The sequence below is a fragment of the Asterias amurensis genome, chromosome 3, assembly GCF_032118995.1.
Source record: "Asterias amurensis chromosome 3, ASM3211899v1".
NCBI classification, from domain to species: Eukaryota; Metazoa; Echinodermata; class Asteroidea; order Forcipulatida; family Asteriidae; genus Asterias; species Asterias amurensis.
The window spans coordinates 17,757,579-17,780,212 of record NC_092650.1 but is presented as its reverse complement, the minus strand read 5'-3'; the positions used below and the strand labels follow the sequence as shown (position 1 = coordinate 17,780,212).

General features: G+C 38.7%; 1 protein-coding gene across 1 annotated transcript; it reads right to left on the bottom strand.

The window, feature by feature from the left end:
* Positions 1 to 983: 983 nt before the first annotated feature.
* On the bottom strand, positions 984 to 22,384 carry LOC139934324 (uncharacterized). Its single transcript, XM_071928489.1, is given in 5 exon segments — positions 984 to 3,005; positions 4,086 to 11,903; positions 11,906 to 12,685; positions 14,181 to 14,346; positions 22,269 to 22,384. Coding segments are annotated over 3 exon segments (8,715 nt in total). The 5' UTR covers positions 12,573 to 12,685; positions 14,181 to 14,346; positions 22,269 to 22,384; the 3' UTR covers positions 984 to 2,775.
* Between the last annotated feature and the right edge of the window lie 250 nt (positions 22,385 to 22,634).

Genomic DNA, 22,634 nt, shown 5'->3' with positions numbered 1-22,634 from the left:
AAAGAGTCAATCAGCTGAATAGTGTCAACTTTCTGAGAACACAGCAACAAAACTGTTCCATTTTTTCCTTAAGAATATCAAATTCATCCATTTTGAGCATAGCGACAGAGGGGAACAAACTGCATTTGTAAATGGACACCGATCCGCAGAAATCCGAGAAACAATTCATGAATGACTCATCTCTCAGATTTAACTGTTTTTTTGTACTCAATTATTTTGAGTAACTACCAATAGTGTCCAGGGGTCGATTTCACAAAGAGTTAGGACTAGTCCTAACTTAGGACTAGTCCTAGGAGATATGAAAAATGTATGGCTAGTCCTAAGTTAGGACGAGTAACTCGTCCTAACTCGAGATAAGACTGGTCTTAACTCTTTGTGAAATCCACCCCAGTGCCTTTAAAAAACATAACATGTATTTCCAGTCAAACTAAACCTCTTCTGGCTGTACTTTAAAACTTGTTCTTCGTCTTTAGTTTCACCCCAATCTTGAAATATCACCACTGTTTTCACCAAGAACATTTTCTAGATTAATCTCCAGATTTCATAAGCCTTTTTGAGATATGGCAAACACATTGCTACAACATTTTAAGGTTTTGGGTAAATTTGTGCATATTGACCATAGAAATAGAACTTGTGTTTTTCAGTGAAGTGCGCATTTTTTTAGGCGGCGCGGCAATTACACGTAAACCTGTTGACCACGAATGTTTATGGTGAGCGTGCCATCAGTCGCCGCGTGTGATGAGCGTATCACGTCCGCCATACCTCAAAAAAGGCTCACTGACCTTTTCTTATTGTTTCTTAATCTTCTTCCTAATATAATAACATGTGCAGCATTGGCGATCATGTCAACGTATTATAATTTGTACGAAAATGAGAACATAATTGCAAAGTCTGAATTGGATAATCTTGTAGGAATTATTGCACTAGTGTTAGTTTGTAGAGGGTGCCGAGGCCTATATATATGCATCGTTTTTGAAAGGACAGGTAAAGAGGATCCAACGATAAAATTGTAAATTTCAACTGTAGCAATTCAAGGGCACCTAGGCACCAGGGGCAAAAAGGCAATTTTGTTGCCTCTGTGAAAAATCAGGCCTTGGTGCCCTGTCACTGGAGTACTACTACTTATGTCCCTAGTACAAATCATATGAACCTCAGGCATGATATCTTACTTTGCAGTGTTCTCTCTTACATTGGTCGGCTGGTCAAATGTCAGTTAAAACACCAAAGCACCAGCCGGAATTCTGTCAAAATAGTCTTGCTGGCTAGGACACTAAAACCATTGTTTGTTCGTATTGCTTACAAACAACCTAGTCCCATGGTACAAACACATGTTGAAAAGAAACTCCAATAAGGACTATTTAAAAAGTTGACAGACCAGCCAAATGACCAGCTAAATGGTCCTGCTTGCTAGGCGCTTTAGAGCAAAGCCAGCTTTAGTCTTAATTGGTTTTGCCCTTGGGGAAAGCCTGGAAAGTAAAACCCTTCACAATGTAGGTAAACCCTTGAACTTGATAAAATTATCCTACTTTTTTCCCCCAAAGGACCAAGTATCATGCCTGGTCAGTGTTTTAGCCACGGTGGTCAGTGCTGATGGCGGGCCAGCCCAAACCTTTGGCCCAGCACTTTGAGCAAACATATCCCCCAGATAGACTTCAGCAATGATGGACCCTACGATTATAAGCACAATTAAAGGCAGTGGACACTATTGGTAATTACTCATAATATTTATTAAATAAATCCTTTCTCGGTGACGAGTGATGGGGAGAGGTTGATGGTATAACACATTGTGAGAAACGACTCACTCTGAAGTGCCATAGTTTTTGAGAAAGAAGTAATTTTCCACGAATTTGATTTTGAGACCTCAGGTTTAGAACTTGAGGTCTCGAAATCAACCATCTAAGCGCACACAACTTCGTGTAACAAGGGTGTTTTTTTCTTTCATTATTATCTCCCAAGTTCAATGACCGATTGAGCACAAATTTTCACAGGTTTGTTATTTTATGCGTATGTTGAGATACACCAACTGTAAAGGCTAGTCTTTGACAATTGCCAATAGTGTCCACTGCCTGTACATTCCTTGAAACAATGACATAGGCCCTGCAAAACTTCAAAGCTGATTTCCAAAAGTTTATTTTGGTCACAACTTGAATTTCCATAAATGTCTTAAATAGGTCTAAATGTGTGTGGTGTGTTTTATAAAGCGTATTAATAGAGCTAATGTCTTCAGCCATGGGGCCATGCTAATTCGCAGTCCAAACAAATGCAGGGAATGTTTTGCACAGTCATTCATAGATGGCTAAAAATGGCATCCTTGAATTTAGAAAGAATCTGATTTCAAGAAAACAGTTTTTGTGTCACTCCCTTGAAACATTTTTGATAAGATTTTGGAAAGTGGGACACAAACAAAAGTTTTCTTGAAATATGATTTTGTTTTCTTATTTCAGGAAAACCATTTTCAGCAGTGATATACTTGTTTATTTTGATTTGCCATTTGAAGGAGAAATGTTGTCAAACATGGCCTTACTTTAGATAACCAAATATTTTTCAGAAATTTATTTTGGTTGTAAGTTCATAAAAACACAAACAAGAGATTGAAAATTTCGCCAAAATGCTTTCCTCAATCATGTATGCACACCGACAAGTGACCTGTTTTTGATCACATGGGGCACATTAGTAACTGTGCAATTTCTTGCATCAAAACACAATTATTTTGACTGCCTGTGTGTTGTCATTTCATTCCCCAAAATGTCCTCCGAGTCTGTCCCTGAATCTCCCTTATTCACCTTCTCCCTCTACCCGTGATCTTTTTAAGGTGGCATCCCCCTCCCTCAGACTTTCAGTTTTCCTCTTCAAGTTATTCAATTGTCTTGCCTGACTTTCCTCCATCTCAATTGTTTCTCCCGCCTCCTTCCCAGAGTTTAGAGTAGATTGTGGTGACTTGAGGTACGATTGTGTTGGATTGCTCGTAGGAGTAAAATCATCGTCGATGGCCAGCTGTTTATCACCTTGAGCAATAAGGAGAAATATAACACTAAATAGTTGATTTTGACCAACAACCCTTTTTTGTAAGGCAGTAGCACTGGAATATGTAAAGGGACGCAGTCTGTGTCCCAACTGGGCACAATTTCATAAAGCTGTTAAAGGCAGTGGACACTATTGGTAATTACTCAGAATAATTATTAGCATAAAACCTTACTAGGTAACGAGTAATGGGGAGAGGTTGGTAGAATAAACATTGTGAGAAACGGCTCCCCCTGAAGTGGAGTAGTTTTCGAGAAAGAAGTAATTTTCCAAGAATTTAATTTCAAGACCTTAGAGTTAAATTTTGAGGTCTCCAAATGGAGCATCTGAAAGCACACAACTTTATGTGACAAGGGTGTTTATTCTTTCATTGTTATCTTGCAACTTCAAAAACTAATTGTGGTCAAATGTTCACAAGTTTGTTATTATATGCATATGTTGAGATACACCAAGTGAGGAGACTGTCTTTAAGTAGAAAATACTGCTTAGCAATTTATTTGCTTAGCATATAATTAGTGGGGCACCAGTCACACAAAATCTAACTTCATACACATTTGGCTGGTGAGATATTTCTGCTAAGCATTAATAAGTTTGTGCTTAGAAAATTTTTGTGTTTAAAGGCTTTATGAAATTGGGCCCTGGTTAGTTGTTCCATAACGTTGTATGAACTTGCATAACGCAAGACTAAATTAAAAAAGGTACAATTGTGTTGAAGATTCAGTACTGAATAGGATAAAAGGTGACCTTGACATGGAAGAGTGTTATACACACCTTTTTCTGTAAATTTAAGTTTATTACAACCTTTTCCTTCCCTTCCGTAAACGTAGCAATATCGTGTAACTGGGGGCCATTCCTGTGAGATATGAAAACCTAAGGCTAGTTCTAAGTTAGGACGAGTTTCTTGGCTTAGTTAGGACGAGTATCTTGTCCTAACTCAAGATAAGACTAGAGTCTTAACTCCTTGTGAAATCCACCCCAGTGCACTAATGTAAAGCACATTGAGACATTATGTGAAATGCGCTATTTAAGAACTATATTATTATTAAAGTCACTGTAAACCATACCTTTTAATCTTGACCTGGGCTCCGACACACCAAGAGAAGCTTCTTCAACTGGATCACCCTCTAAGATGCCATCATCTTCATCATTAGATAAGTGCAACACCTCATCTTCGTTAAGTTCCTCTTCTTCCTCCTCCCAATCTTCAACGTCGAAACCATCTCCAAAGGAGGATTTACTCTCATTGTCAGAAAAGATGTTTTGAACATTGTCAACATCAGAGAGATTACTCTCTGCCGAAGCGAGCGAATTCTGAATTCTCTTAGAAGTATCGAGCACAGTTATGTCTGACTGAATATTTTCCTTCATTTCGAAGCCGTCATTACTTGTCTCTGCATCTAATTGAGATTCCTGGGTTCCATCTGCAGTCCCAACCTCTGTTATGGAATCATCTTTGAGATCATTTGGCAATGGGCTTCTTCGAGCAGCAGCCTCTGAGGAGTTAGTGGGTGAGTTGTTCTCAACGGGATTGCCGGTTGATGAATCACTGTCTTCTAGGAACCAATTTCCAGTAATCTCGTCCCCATCTGAGTCCAACTCTATGACGTCACTGTCATGATATGCACCATCATCTGCCCCAATGAGTTCAGGTTCGGGAGATCTGTGTCTGGTTGCTGATTGGAAACTGTCTCCGGCCCTCTCTTTGTGTAGAATGCTTTCTCTGGAAGAGTCAAGGAAGTTACTGATCTGCTGAAAACTGTTCAGAGTGGTGTCGTCCACAATGAAGTCATCCGCTGGAGATTTGTTGGTAGGAAAGCTGTCGACAGAGCTACTGTCCCCTTGGAAGCTATTCATGCTAATGTCTTCCACTTGGACAGCTTCAGGAGACCTGCTTGATGGAAAGCTGCCTTTTGAATAACACTCCTGTTCAAAACTGTCGTCTTGCTGTGGTAAATCATCTCTATGAGAACTGTTTTTAGAAAGCTCCCTCTCTGAGATAGTTTCTAGCTGTATGCTGCCCTCTTCAAAACTGATTTTATGATCATCAGCATTATCCTCTGTCATATCTGTGATGCTACTCGGTGAAATGCTGCCGTCCAGCAACAGATCATCTCCAGGTAATGTGTTTATTTGAAAGCTATCCTCTAAATCACTCACTTGCTGGAAACTGCCTCTCTTGCTGTCCTCCTGTTGGAAGTCGTCATTTGAGGATTGTTTTGTTGGAGAGCTTTCCCTCGAGTCACTGTCCCGTCGTGTGGGATGGTCTATATGACTGTTCTCAGTATGAGCTGTGTTGTCACTTTGGATTACATTGTCAGGTGATCCGCTAGTGGGAAAGCTGTGCAGCAAATCTGTTCCATGTTGGGCGGTATCTTCCAAGATAACATCTCCCCTTTCTCCCATGATGTGATTCTCCAAGATCTTTGATGTATGATCTTCTTTGTCCTCCTTTTCTTCTGAATCTCTATCTAAATTGAAATCAACAGACTCTGCAGTTGAAGATTTTGATTCTGTTTCTCCACCTATCTTCTCTACCCTCAAAGGTCGAATATCAACAGCTTGTTCAGTTTGAGGTTCTTGACTTTCCAACATGGGCATCTTGTCTTCCTCATCACTCTCTAGTAAGATGTCATCATTTGCGCTGCTGCTACTTCTTGCAGATGTACTTGTAGGGTCTTCTAATGAAATACAAGGAGCTGCCACAGATGAACCGGGTGATGTCCGTTTGGAATGACTTGAGCTGGTAACCTTTAACAATGAGTTGTCATCATTTGCCCTGTGGGTACTTCTTGCAGATGTACACATTGGGTCCTCCGATGAAATACAAGGAATCACCTCAGATGGGTCAGGCGTTGCCTGCTGACAGTGACTTGAGTTTGACCCATCTAAAAACGTGTTGTCATCATTTGGGCTGCTACTTCTTGCAGATGTACACTTAGGGTCCTCCAATGAAATACGAGGAACCACCTGAGATGAAGCAGGTGATGCCTGCTGGGAATGACTTGAGCTGGTACCCTCTAACGAAGTGTTGTCCCCCTCTTTGGAAATAATGGTTTCCATCTCATGATCTGAGCAGTTACTGGTTGAAGGGTCACAGTCCATATCAACACTTTCCATGTCCTTATTTACTCTTTGGTAATGAAGAGCTATCATGGACAGAGGGAGGTCCACTGGGCTTGCATCCTCCCCGTCACTCTCAATCTCTCGTTCAGAAGGATCAACATTGCTATGATTCTCATTTGCATTCTCTTCATCATCATCATCATCACTTGTTGAGTCCTCTCCTTCCACGTTATCTGAGTAATTGGCATCTTTAGAATCACTGTCGTCCACGTTCATCTTTTCTTTGTCACTGTCGACATCATTTGCAGACAGTTTCCCTGAGTTTCCTTTCAGTTTCTTTGTGTACAGATCATCTGGCTCTTCTAGATTGTGTTTTTGTGAGTTAATAGGACTTGCTGATGTACTGGGTGTATCCTCTATCCTACTTTGTTCATCATATGGAAGAGTACCTCCCATTTCTTCATCACTGGAAAAAATCTCTATAACCTCATCAATCTTTGTGTCTGGTAAATGAAATGGCAAATTGCTTTGGGTTTGTTTCCTCTCAGTCCCTTTCAGTCGGTTCTCTGAGTTCAGAGACTTTTCTTTCCTTTTCTTCCTATCCAAGGGCAACATTTCCAACCCCATCCCAAAGTCAAGTCCCAATCCCCGCAGGCTCCTTCTTCCTGGTACAGAAACATTCAATAATCTCTGCCTGACTTTTGAGGGTGCAAGATTTTTCCCCTTCATAGGTGTCAAATTAGGCAGTTGAGGTTTGGGCTGTGACGGGCTGCTAGTTATGCTTTGTTTGAGAGATCCTGGACGAGATTTTTTCCTCACCAACAAAGATGACGAACCTTTTGGAGTTGGCTCGATCCACTCCCCCTCGCACCCTTCTTGTGTTTTGATTGAACTTCTGTAGGGTTGGTTCACATCTTGCCTGGCCAGCTCATGGTCCCTACTGTGTCCATGCTTATGTTTGTGCTTGTGCTTCTTATGCTTGTGCTTGCTTTGTCTTCGGTCATGTTCTGGTTGTAAGTTTCTTCGAGAGCGCTTTCTAAGAAGCATCGATTCTTGGTGCAAGATTCCTGTGGTATTAATAAACTCTTCAAGGTTACCCTCCTGCGTTGATGTTGGTTTATTTCCCATCCTGAAGGGTGGGGCAATGAAGTCCACCCACTCCTTGGCCTGCTGGCTTGTCATCCTAGTCTGGAGTATGCCTAGTTTCCGAGTATCGTCAAGACAGGTAATGGCCACACTCGGCTCAGTATGTTTACTCAAGTGACTTGAGAAATCTTGCTGGTCTTCAACATTCCGAGCATTTCCAAGCAGCAATGTGGAGCACAGAATGCAAGCGCTGGAGTATCCAGAAGTGGAGACTGTGAAGAAGGCACCCAACATGGCCGTCGGAACGTGAACTATCGGCAGAATTTTTCCTGCCGGAGGGTGGGTTGTGCAATCAATATGATGAAGCTGCAGCAGCACCAACTGTGGGAAGTACTCCTTGCAGCGGGCACATTCATACTGTACTCTTTCGTCAATGTTTATGAGATCGGCTGCATTGAATGTATTTGTGTCCTCGAACTGAGATTTGAGAAGCTGAATATCCAAGGCCGGTTCTTTCAAATTTGCGAGAAAGCTGATTCTACTTGGTGATTCACCCACTGGTTCAAATATCGGTTCTAAAACAGGCACAGTTTTTGGCTGCACAGAAGGTGGGGAAGATGTTGCAAGTGCGCCTATCCTGCTGTTAATAATGCCGCCTGTAGTTTGGGATTTGTTGGTTACCAAAGAAGGAGTGTCGGTGCGAATGGATTGCAGAGCTTTGCCCCCATCTGGAGGATTTGCCCCAGAATCACTTGTGTGCAAAGGGGGTTGGACAATGCAAACAGCATGTTTTACTAAAGATGTCTTGTCAACCGGAAGGTGTACCATGAGTTTTTTTGAAACATTAGTCTGGTTGACAGGCACTTTCACAAGGTAGGACTGCCCATCGTCCTTGGAAGGTCCGTTACTCTGTGCTTTGGGTACTTTGATCACATAAGACATCATCGCTGGTCCCCCTGGGGCGCTATGCCTGTTCTGCACACTGGGTGTTTTGAGTATTGTGCTCCTCGCTGCTGTAGTTGGGTTGATGGGTACCGTTGAAGGAGTCACCCTTAACATTGTTGACTGAGTACCAGCATGGGTGATGGATGCGGTTGAAGGCTTCACTCCTAACATTGTTGACTTAATATTAGCATGACCAACAGCAGCATCTATTGAGGTAAGCTTTGGTGATTGTACTACCCGAGAAGCAGTTGTTGTTGTTACTGTTGTTGTAACTGCAAGAGCCACCGTTTTCCTACAATACTCATGATTAAAGACTGCTGGAACAGCAGATACTGGAGGTAAATAACCTCCAGTAGACATTGTGGCGGCATTCAGCAAAACATTGGAAGCCGTCATCTGAAATGGCTGTTGATTTTCTATAGTATCTGGTCCCCTCGTAACTGGAACAGAAAATGCTGTATTTAGAGATGGTGGGCTGATGCTCAAAACATTTGGGGTCGTTGAGGAGACACTGCGCACTACAAACCCAGCCTGACCCTGTTGAGGTGAGGTCTGCTTACTGGCAGCTTCCTGCAGCATTTTAGGGGTAATGTTCTCAGGGAACACGATTTTATAACTATTTGGCTGAGATAAGGTTGTTACTTGGGGCGCTTTTAATCCCAAGCCTACCTTAGCGTTTGTAGATGATATTACATAGGTCGTGCCAGAGATTTTGGTCACCAGAGGCGGCCCACCAGCAGTCTGTTTTTGGAAGACTTCTCTCACTTTAGCACTGAGTTCTCTGTTTACAACCGCTCGTCTGTTATCGTGCAAGTCAGTATCCGGTCTTGCAGTTAATACCGTCATTGTCCTTACCGATGGGCCTGAATCATGAATGATTGTGCCCGGAGCTAGGAACGATGACGTTGCTGGTCGATGTGATGCTCTAGTTAAAACTGAAGTTCCAGGAGAGCTTTCCAGCTCCTTTAAAGTTGGATCTCCACTTGGTTGGGAGGAAGAATTCACCATACAAGGTTTTTTAGGTGCTATCTGTTGACCTTGAGTTCTCTTACTTAACACTGAAGTTGCAATTACACTATTCAACTGATCCATGGTTTGAAATCTACTTTGCTGGGGTTTGGTCTTGACGCCGAGAGGTCTTCCTGGTCCTGATTTCTTACTTGTCTCTTTCGGTTCTTCAATTGAAGTGCTTTTCTTAGGTTCTTCAATTGAAGTGACTTTTTTGATGAGGTAGATTTGCCTGTTTGAGCCAGATGGTGAAGTGTCTGCTGTCTTGGACTGATCACTGGCCTTTGGATCCACTAACACTGGTTGCGCCAACAAGGAATCTTCAGGGAGTTCAGGGCCTGATGCTGGTAACTTGGTTATCTCTGTCGTCTCTTGATTCTTCACATACCACTTAAGAGGAGTCTGGTGGTCCTTAATTATATGCTCTTTAATCTTCTGCCAGGTCCCAGTAAAGGAACACATTTTGCATTTCATCTCTTCCTTTCTGTGGACCATAATTAGGTTGTGGCTACGTCGTACGTGTAACTTTAGTGAGTTTAGTGACTTGTTGGTGCTTCCACAAATTTGGCACGACCAGTCATTTTTTGCTTTTACTTTTTTACCATCATTGGCAGCTTTACTGTTCTTTGCTCCAGTGGTTTGGTCTGTACTTGCATCATCTTCATCTGAGCTGTCATCAACACTTATCACTTCTTGAGCATCATTTTCAACAACAAGAACATCATCGTCATCACTTTCTTCCTGTCCATCTTCTTGGTTCTCCTTGAGAATGGAGTCTGATTCTGTTGCCTCCACATGGCTTTGAGCTATCTGTTTTCCCTTACAAACTCCTGAAACAGAATCTCCTGACAGGGGAACTAAACCCAATATCTGTTCCTCGTCTGAATCTAAAAGGCAAATGGGTTCTTGTGACTTATCAACATATTGGTTGATGTGTGAACAGTCAGAGCTAGGAGCTACTTCCTTGGCAAGACGACCATCTCCATGGGACTCGCCAGATTTAGGTTCGACAAGACTGTCCCTCTCTTGAGGTTTGGCAATATCTTCTTGATCTTTATGCTCACTCTCAGAGTGCTCATCAATAGTTCTCTCCAGTTCCTGGGTGGTGCTATCATTTTCTTGATCTTTGGCTTCACTGTTCTCTTTCCTGTCATGCTTGCCATTGTTGTCTGTTTCATGCATCATACAATCAGCATCTCCTTCTTGACTTAGAGGGCTACCTTCTCTAAGAGATTGGTCATCAGTATTCCCACTTTCGCATTGCTTGGAAGTGTCCTGTTCAATGAGTGTGTTATCATCACTGTCTTTTTCATTGTCACTTATGAGGTCACAAACCTCTTCAGTACTGCTTTCCAAACTTCCTTGACCTGCTGTTTTGATCTCAGGAACTTTCTGAATGCTTTGGTCAACAATATCCTCTTCATGTTTGTTCTCGACAATTCCATCTCCACCCTGTCCATCGCTTGTGTTCTCATCACTTGCCAAGCTGTCTTTTTCATCATCACTGATGAGATCATAAACCTCTTGGGTACTGCTTTCCAAACTTTCTTGACCTGCTGTTTTGATGATCTCAGGAACTTTCTCAATACTTTGGTTAACAATATCCTCTACCTGTTTTTTCTTGACCGCTTCCTCTGCATCCTTTTCAGTTTCTGTATCGACATTTAGAATGTTCCCTGAGTCGACCTTAATGTCTTCACCTGTATCAGATAGAATTGTGTCCTTGTTTTCTCTGCATTGCATTGATGACTTGTCCTTTCCGGCTTGCCTCCTTGCATCATCTACTCCATCAGAGGATTTGTCGTCACCCTGTGATTCTCCAGACATTCTTGCCCCACATTCTCTGTCATCAGCAGATTCTTCACGTGATGGCCCATCAGCGATACATGTGGTAGAGTCGGGCTCTGTTGCTCTGAAGAGGATACTATGGATATCATCATTTGTGTCTTTGGCATTCTCCTTAGTTTGTACATCCTGCTCATCGTCTGTGAAATTCTGATCGTCAATGTCAGAAAGAAACATGATAGACCCTTCAGACAACGGAGAACTTGGGGACTTGCTCAAAATGTCTGTATCACTTTCTGTAGGTTGTGTGATGACCAAAGGTTGCGGTGCAAGACAAGCATTTTGTTTCCCAATACTGCGATCCTTACACTTCTCATCTACATCTTGCACATTCTCCTTGTCTTGATTGGATTGAGATTGTTTATCATTTCTTATGCTGCTGATAATTTCAGATTGCTCTTGATCAGTTCTAGAAGATTCTACTGAAAATTGGTCCTTCTCAACTTGACTCTCAACTACATTAAGCATACCATGTGTATTGATTACTTCTTCCGAACGTTGCTCAGTAACATTTTGCATATCTGTGCTTCTGTTGGAAGTATTCGTGATTGCACCAGAGATGGGGTCTTTGTCTTTTCCTGTATGATGCTGACATGGGCTGTTGGCGTTTATAGAGAGATCTGCCGTTTTGTCTAATAAATGAATATTACTAGGATCAATTCCACTTGGTTTAAGAGGTTCAGACAAATCATCCATGCAGATGTTTTCAGGGTCTTGCATGTTGAGGTCTTCTGGCATATCTGTCTTTATGTTCTGTTCTTGGCTTGGAGTAGTAGAGCTCCAAGAATGAGAATGGTCGGAGTGTAGGGGAGATTCCGGCACCTGTTTCTGCACTCTACTGAGGGAAAGCAAGTCCCTCTCAAAGGAATTGCAACTCTTGGCAAAGGAATCCTGACGATGTATTGCAAGTTGTGAATCAGTTTCATCTGCGTCTTCCATGCTGCTTTAAACATGTCAATGGACTCATCAGCAAGTGCTGAAGAAAATTGTCGAAGTGGAGAAATCTGCTGAGAAATAGTACTGGAGTTCTGAGTAGCATGCGGCCCAGTGATGTCGTTAGTGATAGGGTTAGAAAACAGGAGTTCGTCGACAAGGCTAGCTTCCCTTTGTTCGACTGTCCCTTCATTGTTGGTTTCAAAGGACTGGTCATCTAGGTTCATTTGAGAATCTGCAGATAAAATATCACTTGTCCATGACATGTCCTCCTCAAAAGCTTCCGGCTCTACCTGACGGCTTTCCGGGTATGCAGGCAAGTTTTTTTCTATTCTGTCGGAATCCTTGTCTTCAAAGTTGAGCAAATTTGGTCTTGCTACTTCAGTGTCCCAACTGAAATCAGATGGCCGAGTGCTCATGTTATGGTCCGAGTAATTTGAAGATAAAGAACCAGTCGGATGCTTTTGAAAGTTGTTAGTATTGTCCTCACATCGCAGCTGACCACTTTGACATGACGTTGTCGGTAAGAGTCTTTGAGGCGCACTGTCACCTGGGTACTCTTGCATCCCAAAGGCGTTCCCTGATAGTCCTGGCGTCCGAACATCAGACCCAGGGGCAGTGAAGTGATGAAGTGCATTGTCCATAGCCCATCTGTTTCCTTGTGAATCCATCTTACTGGTTGATTGATTGAGCTCAGATCATCAAAGAGGGCATGTACAAGAGATTGCCAAGGCAACTGAAGAACAAGTTCTGTGGTATCGTGACATTGCTCGGTTGTTTTCTCCTATAAAAAAAACAAAAAAACAAAGCGGTTGTTTACACAAATATTAATAAGATGCTTGTTTGTTTTGATTGACTATTTTTAAACTTTGAATTAAAAACGACTAAGATTTATAAACAAAGAATGGGAGGTTGTTGTCATTCTTGCGTAGGTATTTCGAAATATGCAAATGTCCAAAGTTGGCTAACTTTTGACTTAAATAACCATTCATTTCTATTAGATGAGATAAGGATTAGATTAAAGGCAGTGGACACTTTTGGCAACTACCCAAAATAATTATTAGCTAAAGCCTTTCTTGGTAATGAGTAATTTGGAGAGGTTGATGGTATAAAACATTGTGAGAAAACGGCTCCCTCTGAAGTGACATATTTTTTGAGAAAGAAGTATTTTTCTACGAATTTGATTTTGAGACCTCAAGTTTTGAAATTGAGGTCTCGAAATCAACCATGTAAAAGCACACAAATTTGTTTGACAAGGGTGTTTTTTTTCTTACATTATTATCTAGCAACTTCGATGATCGATTGAGCACAAATTTTCACAGGTTTGTTGTTTTATGTATATGTTGAGATACACCAAGTGAGAAAACTGGTCTTTGACAATTATTAATAGTGTCCACTGTCTTTAAATCTAATCTATAGGCCTAAATAGCTTTATAAGACATTGTTATTAGAAAGGATGCAATTGCTGATATTCTTATTTTTTAATTAATAAACACATGTGTAACTGTCTAGCTGTGCAATAACCACTTTTCCACTGAACATTTTTTTTTTTTTCATTTAAATTCTTACTTTGTTTCCTGGGTCTGATTTCTCAAAATTGTGTAAGCAGACAGTTTCTGCTTACAGATTTCTGCTTACAGAGCAGTCCTAAGCAGAATTCCATTATCTCTGCTTATTGTAAGCAAACTGCGAAAAGTAGCCTGTTTATTGTTGGTTTGTCTAGTGAAAACCATTGTGTTCAGCCCATGTGCCGTAAAGTATTTTTGATCATTAATTTGTGAAAGTGGTGTAAGCAAAAAGAAAACATGTGAAAATACACTTTGTGCTTACATCACTTTCACATTTGTACTATTATTATTTTTGGTCATTTCATAAAGAACAATAATAATAACAATACAATTGCAGATAAGATTATACATATAGTACTAGTAAAAGACAAAATAAACAAATATGTTGAACAGAACTACATAAAGGCATACACGATGCTAAATAATGGCAACTAAAGCACTGGTCATGAACGATGATGACTGACATAAGGTTTGGATACAACAAGAATCATGGTGAAGAGTAGATGAGAGATTAGAGTAGATTGGGAAAGGACGGGAAGACATGGTGGGGGAAGGAAGAGCAGGGAACTCATAAGGACAAAGACAACCCATTTCAAGCTGGCCGGGATTAACAAAAGAGTACTTAAACCCTGTGACCCTAAAAAGTCAGTCAATCCAAAATTGAGATGGGAACATATTGTATTGCAATAACAACCATACAAATTTGCTTACCGATAAACAGCTTTATGAAATTGGTCCGGCTGCTTGCGGCTCAAAGTTTTGAAGAAGACTTTTGCTTGTGAAGGCTTGTAAACTTGTATGGCTGGTTGCTCATAATTTTGTGAACGAACTGGCGGTATGGGAGGGCACTACCATGTGATGACTTATGTATACAGTTCTGCAAATAAATACATTTAAACATGTTTACACTTTTGGCAGTCTCGAGTCTATACATGCACCATTACGTGTGGCATAGCAAAAGATTTGATTGTTTCATGTTAAAAAAAAATTATGAATATTGAATTATTAGGATATCATGAAGCTATTATTTGAGAAGCTCAAACAAAAATAATAATGTTTTGATGTCTTCTGAAAGATGCTATGTCAGATTTTTCGCCGATTCGAGAAAGTCGAGAAAGTTACAAGCTTTCATTTGAGCCATTGCTCGAAAAAGTCCGCCAATTATTAGTAGCAGTGAAATAAAGTGCTCAAAATTAGTTTTTGTCGGGATCCCGACAATATATCACACGACCAATTTTTATGTGTTTAATAAGAAACGTTTTAAATTTTGTTCATGGTTCCTGACCATTAAAAGTAAAAGTTAAACTTTTTTTCGTTAGAGCGGGTGATACTCGTTGAAATACCATTCACTCAAAAAAAATATCAATTTTTTAATGTTTGGGGCCAAAAATCTGACATAGCATCTTAAAATCTTGGAATCATTGACTTTTGTTTTTATAATTCTATGTTACATGTAATTCGGATCGGAAATCGTTTGAGGGAATCAAGCTTTGATCTTCATATTTTCATAAACGTTTTTCTGGATTTAGGTAAACACAGACATTTAAATGGGTTTTCCTTTTTACATTTTTTTACCATTCTAATCTCACTTTGTCCTCAAATTGATGATTTTGAGTGACATGTTTTCACCAGGCAACCCCACACAGTTTGATCGCATGGGTGGGTGGAAGGGGGGGGGAGGGGGTGATAACGTAAGTGCTAAACGCTGCATACAAAGATGGCTTGTCGGAGGGTTAGAAATTGACATCTAGTGCTAATACGCAAGTCAGTCAAGTCAGTGTGCAAACATTTTTTGTCCCTCAAAGAAAAATATAATAATATTCTGACCCCCCCTTTTAGACTGTGGAATGGTCCAGTATGGTCCTGCTGTATACAAAGAACTTACAGACAGCTCCACTTACATCAAAGGGTTAGGAATTGACATCATGTGCTAGTTTACATGACTCATGTGCTAATACACGAGTCCCCCCAAAAAATCTGACCCTCCTTTTTAGACTGTGGAATGGTCCTGCATACAAAGAATTAACAGACGGCTCCACAATCAGATGATAGAAATTGACATACTTGTGCTATAAAGTAAAATGAGTCGGTCAGTAAGCAAATATTTTTCTGTCCCTCAAAACAAATAAAATCTGACCCCTATTTCATACTGTGGAATGGTCCAGTTTAGAATTTCAATGAATATGACTCCCAAGGTCATTTCAAATACAGTTTACAGTATGGTCCTGCTGTATACAAAGAACTTACAAACTGCTCCACTTACATCAGAGGGTTAGAAATTGACATCATGTGCTAATACACGAGTCATGTACAAATACGCAAGTCCCCCCAAAAAATCTGACCACCCTTTTTAGACTGTGGAATGGTCCTGCATACAAAGAATTTGACTGCTCCACCATCAGATGGTTAGAAATTGACATACTTGTGCTATAAAGTAAAATGAGTCAGTCAAGTCAGTGTGCAAATATTTTTCTGTCCCTCAAAAAAATAATCTGACCCCCATTTCATACTGTGGAATGGTCCAGTTTAGGATGTCAATGAAAATGACTCCCAAGGTCATTTTAAATACAGTATTACAGTATGGTCCTGCTGTATGATACAAAGAAAAGAACTTACAGACTGCATGCTCCACTCATATCAGAGGGTGAGAAATTGACAACATGTGCTAATACACGAGTCATGTACTAATACGCAAGTCCCCCCAAAAAATCTGACCACCCTTTTTAGACTGTGGAATGGTCCTGCATACAAAGAATTTACAGACTGCTCCACCATCAGATGGTTAGAAATTGACATACTTGTGCTATAAAGTAAAATGAGTCAGTCAAGTCAGTGTGCAATATTTTTCTGTCCCTCCAAAAAATAATAATCTGACTAGTGCTGGGCGAATAGTGAAATTTTGTTATTCGGATACCGCTGGCCAACTATCCGAAATTAACCGGATATTCGAATAGTTTTTTCGCCGCTAGAGGGCGCTATTTAATAAAAATAAAAAATAAAAAAAATATTTTTTTTTGCCGCTAGAGGGCGCTGTTCGTTTGTGAATGAGATCATATGGGCGGATTGATATAAGTTTTAGACAGTGTCACTCGGTTCATTCATAAAAATGACCGGATCTAATTTAAAGATGGCGATTTGCTTTTTTCTTTTGATCGTGATTGACTCTACGTGAAGGAAAACTTTTGTAATCTTTGAACAAATTACGTCAGAAATGTCATTGTTTTAACTCTTCACGGAGGTGAGCATAGTTAAATGCTTAATATATGCTGTTTTATGCTGTTTTAATAGAAGTTTCATAAGGATTCAGAGAAAACATTCATGTCAGTTGTCGCCCGACGTCCGCGGATATTCGGATATTAAAGAATATCCGGTTACTCGGTTGTAATTACAGAAATATCCGGTTTGTAAATAGGTATTGGCGCCCTATGCGGATATCCGGTTAAGAAAAAAAAGGCATTCGCGGTTACGGATAGGAAAACCTATTCGCCATTAACCGGATATTCTAATAATTCGCCCAGGCCTAAATCTGACCCCCATTTCATACTGTGGAATGGTCCAGTTTAGGATGTCAATGAAAATGACTCCCAAGGTCATTTCAAATACAGTATTACAGTATGGTCCTGCTGTATACAAAGAACTTACAGACTGCATGCTCCACTTACATCAGAGGGTGAGAAATTGACATGTGCTAATTTACATGAGTCATATGCTAATACGCAAGTCCCCCCAAAAAATCTGACCACCCTTTTTAGACTGTGGAATGGTCCTGCATACAAAGAATTAACAGACGGCTCCACCATCAGATGGTTAGAAATTGACATACTTGTGCTATAAAGTAAAATGAGTCAGTCAAGTCAGTGTGCAAATATTTTTCTGTCCCTCAAAAAAAACAAAAAAAATATCTGACCCCCATTTCATACTGTGGAATGGTCCAGTTTAGGATGTCAATGAATATGACTCCCAAGGTCATTTCAAATACAGTATTACAGTATGGTCCTGCTGTATACAAAGAATTTACAGACTGCTCCACTTACATCAGAGGGTTAGAAATTTACATCATGTGCTAATACATGAGTCATGTGCTATTACGCAAGTCCCCCCAAAAAAAATCTGACCACCCTTTTTAGACTGTGGAATGGTCCTGCATACAAAGAATTTACAGACGGCTCTGTCATCAGATGGTTAGAAATTGACATACTTGTGCTATAAATGTAAAATGAGTCAGTCAAGTCAGTGTGCAAATATTTTTCTGTCCCTCAAAAAAAAAAAAAAAATCTGAACCCAATTTCATACTGTGTAATGGTCCAGTTTAGGATGTCAATGAATATGATTCCCGTCACTTAAAAAAAAAGATTAATTGCAAAACTTATTAAATGAACTCCATTTCCCTTGATACAGTTAATAAACCATTGACAAAAAAAATCAGTTATTCAAAATAAACGGCAAATGTGCATTCGTAGGTAACTAGTGCTTACTAAAAAACTAAAAAACAACTCCGAATCTTCAGCTTATTTTTGAAGCATCACTAAATCCCCCAAAATTGATTGAGTCTAAATTTATACAAATAAGGCACTCTGGACCTAACTTGAGCGATTTGTTTTTTAATGTCAAGGTTTGTAAAAGTGTCGGTCAGAATTAGGCATGGAAGATGATTGTGGTTTTCTGGGATTTGTTGGGGGGGGGGGGGGAGGTGGGGGGCGTTCACACATAGTCATAGGCCCCCATAATACTCGATAAATATATTTATTTGAAGATTGCTTCTCGGTTTGACCTTTGAATTTGAAGATTCTGGAAAAATAAACATTTTTTTGTAACTGCAGACTTCTCGTCAGTTAAAGGGTCTGTACTTTTTTCAGACATAAAAAACACCATATCCACAGATTAATATTAAACTTACACAGTTAGAAAATAATGATAAACATATTAACCAGTAATGGTACATGTATGATAATATCATAACTGTTTAATACGTTTTCACATAGTAAAATAATTTTCGTCGTTTTACTTCGCGCCTCCAAAACATACTCAGCTTGACCTCTGTAAGTAATATTTGATTTTGTTTTTCTTTAAGTATCAAATTTGAATCTTTTTAGTGCATACAGGGAAAACAATTTTCACTTTTTACTTGTAATCTGTGATGAAATAAATAAATTGAATTGAATTGAATTGAATTGAATTAAATTGAAGCTTTCAAATTCTCTTCGAAACTGTGTGTAAGTTAACTTTAAATTTAATGTAAATCTGTGGACATTTTGAAAAAGTTCCTGAAATCCTTTGTTCAATTGTCACTGATGTAAACATACAACTAAATAATCATGACTATGAATTATTCATATTTAGAATGGTTGTAGCACTTCTTCATCCATTATTTAAGGTTGCAGATTGATTGTTTGTTTGTTTGTTGTTTGTTAAAATTAAAAAAAAATATTCAACATGAATTGGCATGTTGATGTTACTTTAACATTAGTATTACAAAATCACACAAAGTTTTCTATCTTTTTTCAAACAAACCAGCGTTTCTTACATTGTAGATTTAATTATATTTTCTTTCAAGAATGCCGGAAACTGAAAAAAACGCCTTTTTTATAGTCTTTTATGGCGTGTCAAACGTTGCATTATTCGATAATGTACAATATATGTGCGATGTTTCTCATATATATGCGATAATTGTCACATATGTGCGATATTCATTTGATGTATGCAATAAATGTAATATATATGCAACAAATGTAATATATATGCAATAAATGTAATATATATGCAATAAATGTAATATATATGCGATAAATTGTAATAAATGTGCGATAAATTGTAATATATGTGCGATAAATTGTAATATATGTGCGATAAATTGTAATATATGTGCGATAAATTGTAATATATGTGCGATAAATTGTAATATATGTGCGATAAATTGTAATATATGTGCGATAAATTGTAATATATGTGCAATAATTTGCAATATATGTGCGATAATTTGCAATATATATGCGATAATTTTTAATATATGTTTGATAATTTTGTAGTATATTATATGCGATCATTTGTATGCGATGTTTTGTGACGGTATACATATGCGATAATTTAATATACATGTGCGATGTTCGTTCTATTATGTGCGAAAACGGAATTGTGGGATATAGTATGGCTTCCTGTCCACTTGATCCCCGTATCCGTAATGTTTTAGATCGGGCCAGACTATACTCTGGACGGTATAGTATGGTTCCTATGGTTCAATGAGATTGGCGTAGGGTTTATAGTGATGGTCAGGGTACGAGACTCGAGCAGCGTATTTCCGAAATAGCCAGCCAGCCGCGTATTCGGATAATAGAACACATACAGTACAGGGAGGTGACAAAATGTTGCATTTTGCTCAAATCTGAAGGTGAAGATCTGTTTTACTCGAACGAATTCTGCAATATTAGCATAATTTAGAATTTTTAATTGATAATATGTCAATTTCACAGCTTCACGTGATTAAAAAATAATTTATAAAAAGTGAAAAACATTTTGGAGCTGGGTAAATTTGGTTCACTATCTAGTGGTTAATTAACCACAGTTATTCTGACGCCATTGTCAATGTACATTCCGCCCAATTACATAGACGGTGGACTTAAACACAATTTGAAAAGAATTTGAACCCTTCGTTAAGACAAAAAGTTGCTTTCTTGTTCCAGAATCTTAAAGGAAGATAGACTGGACGTATCAAATTTTGAGCTGGCTAAATTGGTCAACTATTATTGATTCTGCAATAAAAAGAAAATGTTTAAAGAAAATGTTTAAAGAAAATGTTTGTCTTATCGAAGGGTGTCACCACCTTTTGCTCGCGGCTGACATAACTATAAATGTGGTGACTAATATTCCAAAAATTTGAAAAACAGTGATTTTGCAAACAAGACACAGTGGAATTTTTATAGCACAAGAACTTTTAAATTTTATTGACAACAATTAAAAATAATCAATCATGAGTGTTTTAGATATAGCTCGGTAATTTACTAACTTTAACTGTTCTACAATTTAAAGTCACCTGGAAATAGAAGTGTTTTTCTTTCAAACATAAGAGTATATGCTTACGAACAATAAAACAATTTATTTAGTAATTGATAAGACAAACATTTTCTTTTTATTGCAGAATCAATAACAGTTGACCAATTTAGCCAGCTCAAAATTTGATACGTTTAGTCTATCTTCCTTCAAGATTCTGGAACAAGAAAGCAACTTTTTGTCTTAACGAAGGGTTCAAATTCTTTTCAAATTGTGTTTAAATCCACCGTCTATGTAATTGGGCGGAATGTACATTGACAATGGCGTCAGAATAACTGTGGTTAATTAACCACTAGATAGTGAACCAAATTTACCCAGCTCCAAAATTTGATACGCCCACTATATTAGTCTTGAAAGTTCTGGATTACAAATCAAATGTTTTGTTTTAACGAAGGGTATAAATTCTTTTCAAGTTATGGTTTTGTATTTCACAGTGATGATTTTTTGACATATTAAAAAGTGCAAAAAATACAAAATGAAAATTTTTGCCTTTTTGTTTGCGGGTCATTTTTTGACGTTTTGTTAATGTTTTTCACTTTTTATAAATTATTTTTTTAATCATGTGAAGCTATGAAATTGACATATTATCAATTAACATATCTAAACTATGCTATTATTGCAGAATTCGTTCGAGTAAAACAGATCTTCACCTTCAGATTTGAGCAAAATGCAACATTTTGTCACCTCCCTGTACTGTATGTGTTCTATTATCCGAATACGCGGCTGGCTGGCTATTTCGGAAATACGCTGCTCGAGTCTTGTACCCTGACCATCACTATAAACCCTACGCCAATCTCATTGAACCATAGGAACCATACTATACCGTCCAGAGTATAGTCTGGCCCGATCTAAAACATAACGGATACGTGGATCAAGTGGACAGGAAGTCATACTATATCCCACAATTCCGTTTTCGCACATATATAAGAACGAACATCGCACATGTATATTAAATTATCGCATATGTATACCATCACAAAACATCGCATACAAATGATCGCATATAATATACTACAAAATTATCAAACATAATATATTAAAAATTATCGCATATATATTGCAAATTATCGCACATATATTGCAAATTATTGCACATATATTACAATTTATCGCACATATATTACAATTTATCGCACATATATTACAATTTATCGCACATATATTACAATTTATCGCACATATATTACAATTTATCGCACATATATTACAATTTATCGCACATATATTACAATTTATCGCACATATATTACAATTTATCGCACATATATTACAATTTATTGCATATATATTACATTTATTGCATATATATTACATTTATTGCATATATATTACATTTATTGCATATATATTACATTTATTGCATACATCAAATGAATATCGCACATATGTGACAATTATCGCATATATATGAGAAACATCGCACATATATTGTACATTATCGAATAATGCAACGTTTGACACGCCATAGTCTTTAACAGGGCTGATAGCAATCATTTTTTTCTGAACAAAATAATGAGCGCTGACCTATGTCTAGTATCCATTCGCATGTACTAATCACGCAAGTACAAAACGCGAATGTTACCATACTAACTAGGACATTTTAACTAGCGCCCTCTTGAGACCAAAAAAGGTCAAGTGAATAATAATGTCGTCCAAGAAAGGAAAAAAATGGTCGGTCCGCGAAAACGAAACGAGATTTTCCAACATAAAATATACACCCAGCATTCTCAATTTTGCCATCATCTACATACTCACCTCAAATATCGAGTACGTGCAAAGAAAAAAACCCTCAGAAATCCGTTGATTTCGTCGACTTTCACGGACAAAGACTTTCTCATGCAGCGTACGTTTACGCCTCATAATATCGTTACCAGCGACTGTCTAGTGACGTCACCCACGCGTAAAAGAATGGCGGAACAAGCTTTGGTTACCAGCGAAATGAGGGTCGAAGCAATCATGGCGGACAAGCTCGCCTATGTTGTTGCGCTCTGCACGTAATGTGTGCGTTCATAAAGACGTCGTCTGACGCTCGCGTTCAATTATGAATGCATTGGAAATACCGATAATTTGACAAAAGCATCCATTATTTGTCAAAATGAAAGTAATGAAACGTGAATCACG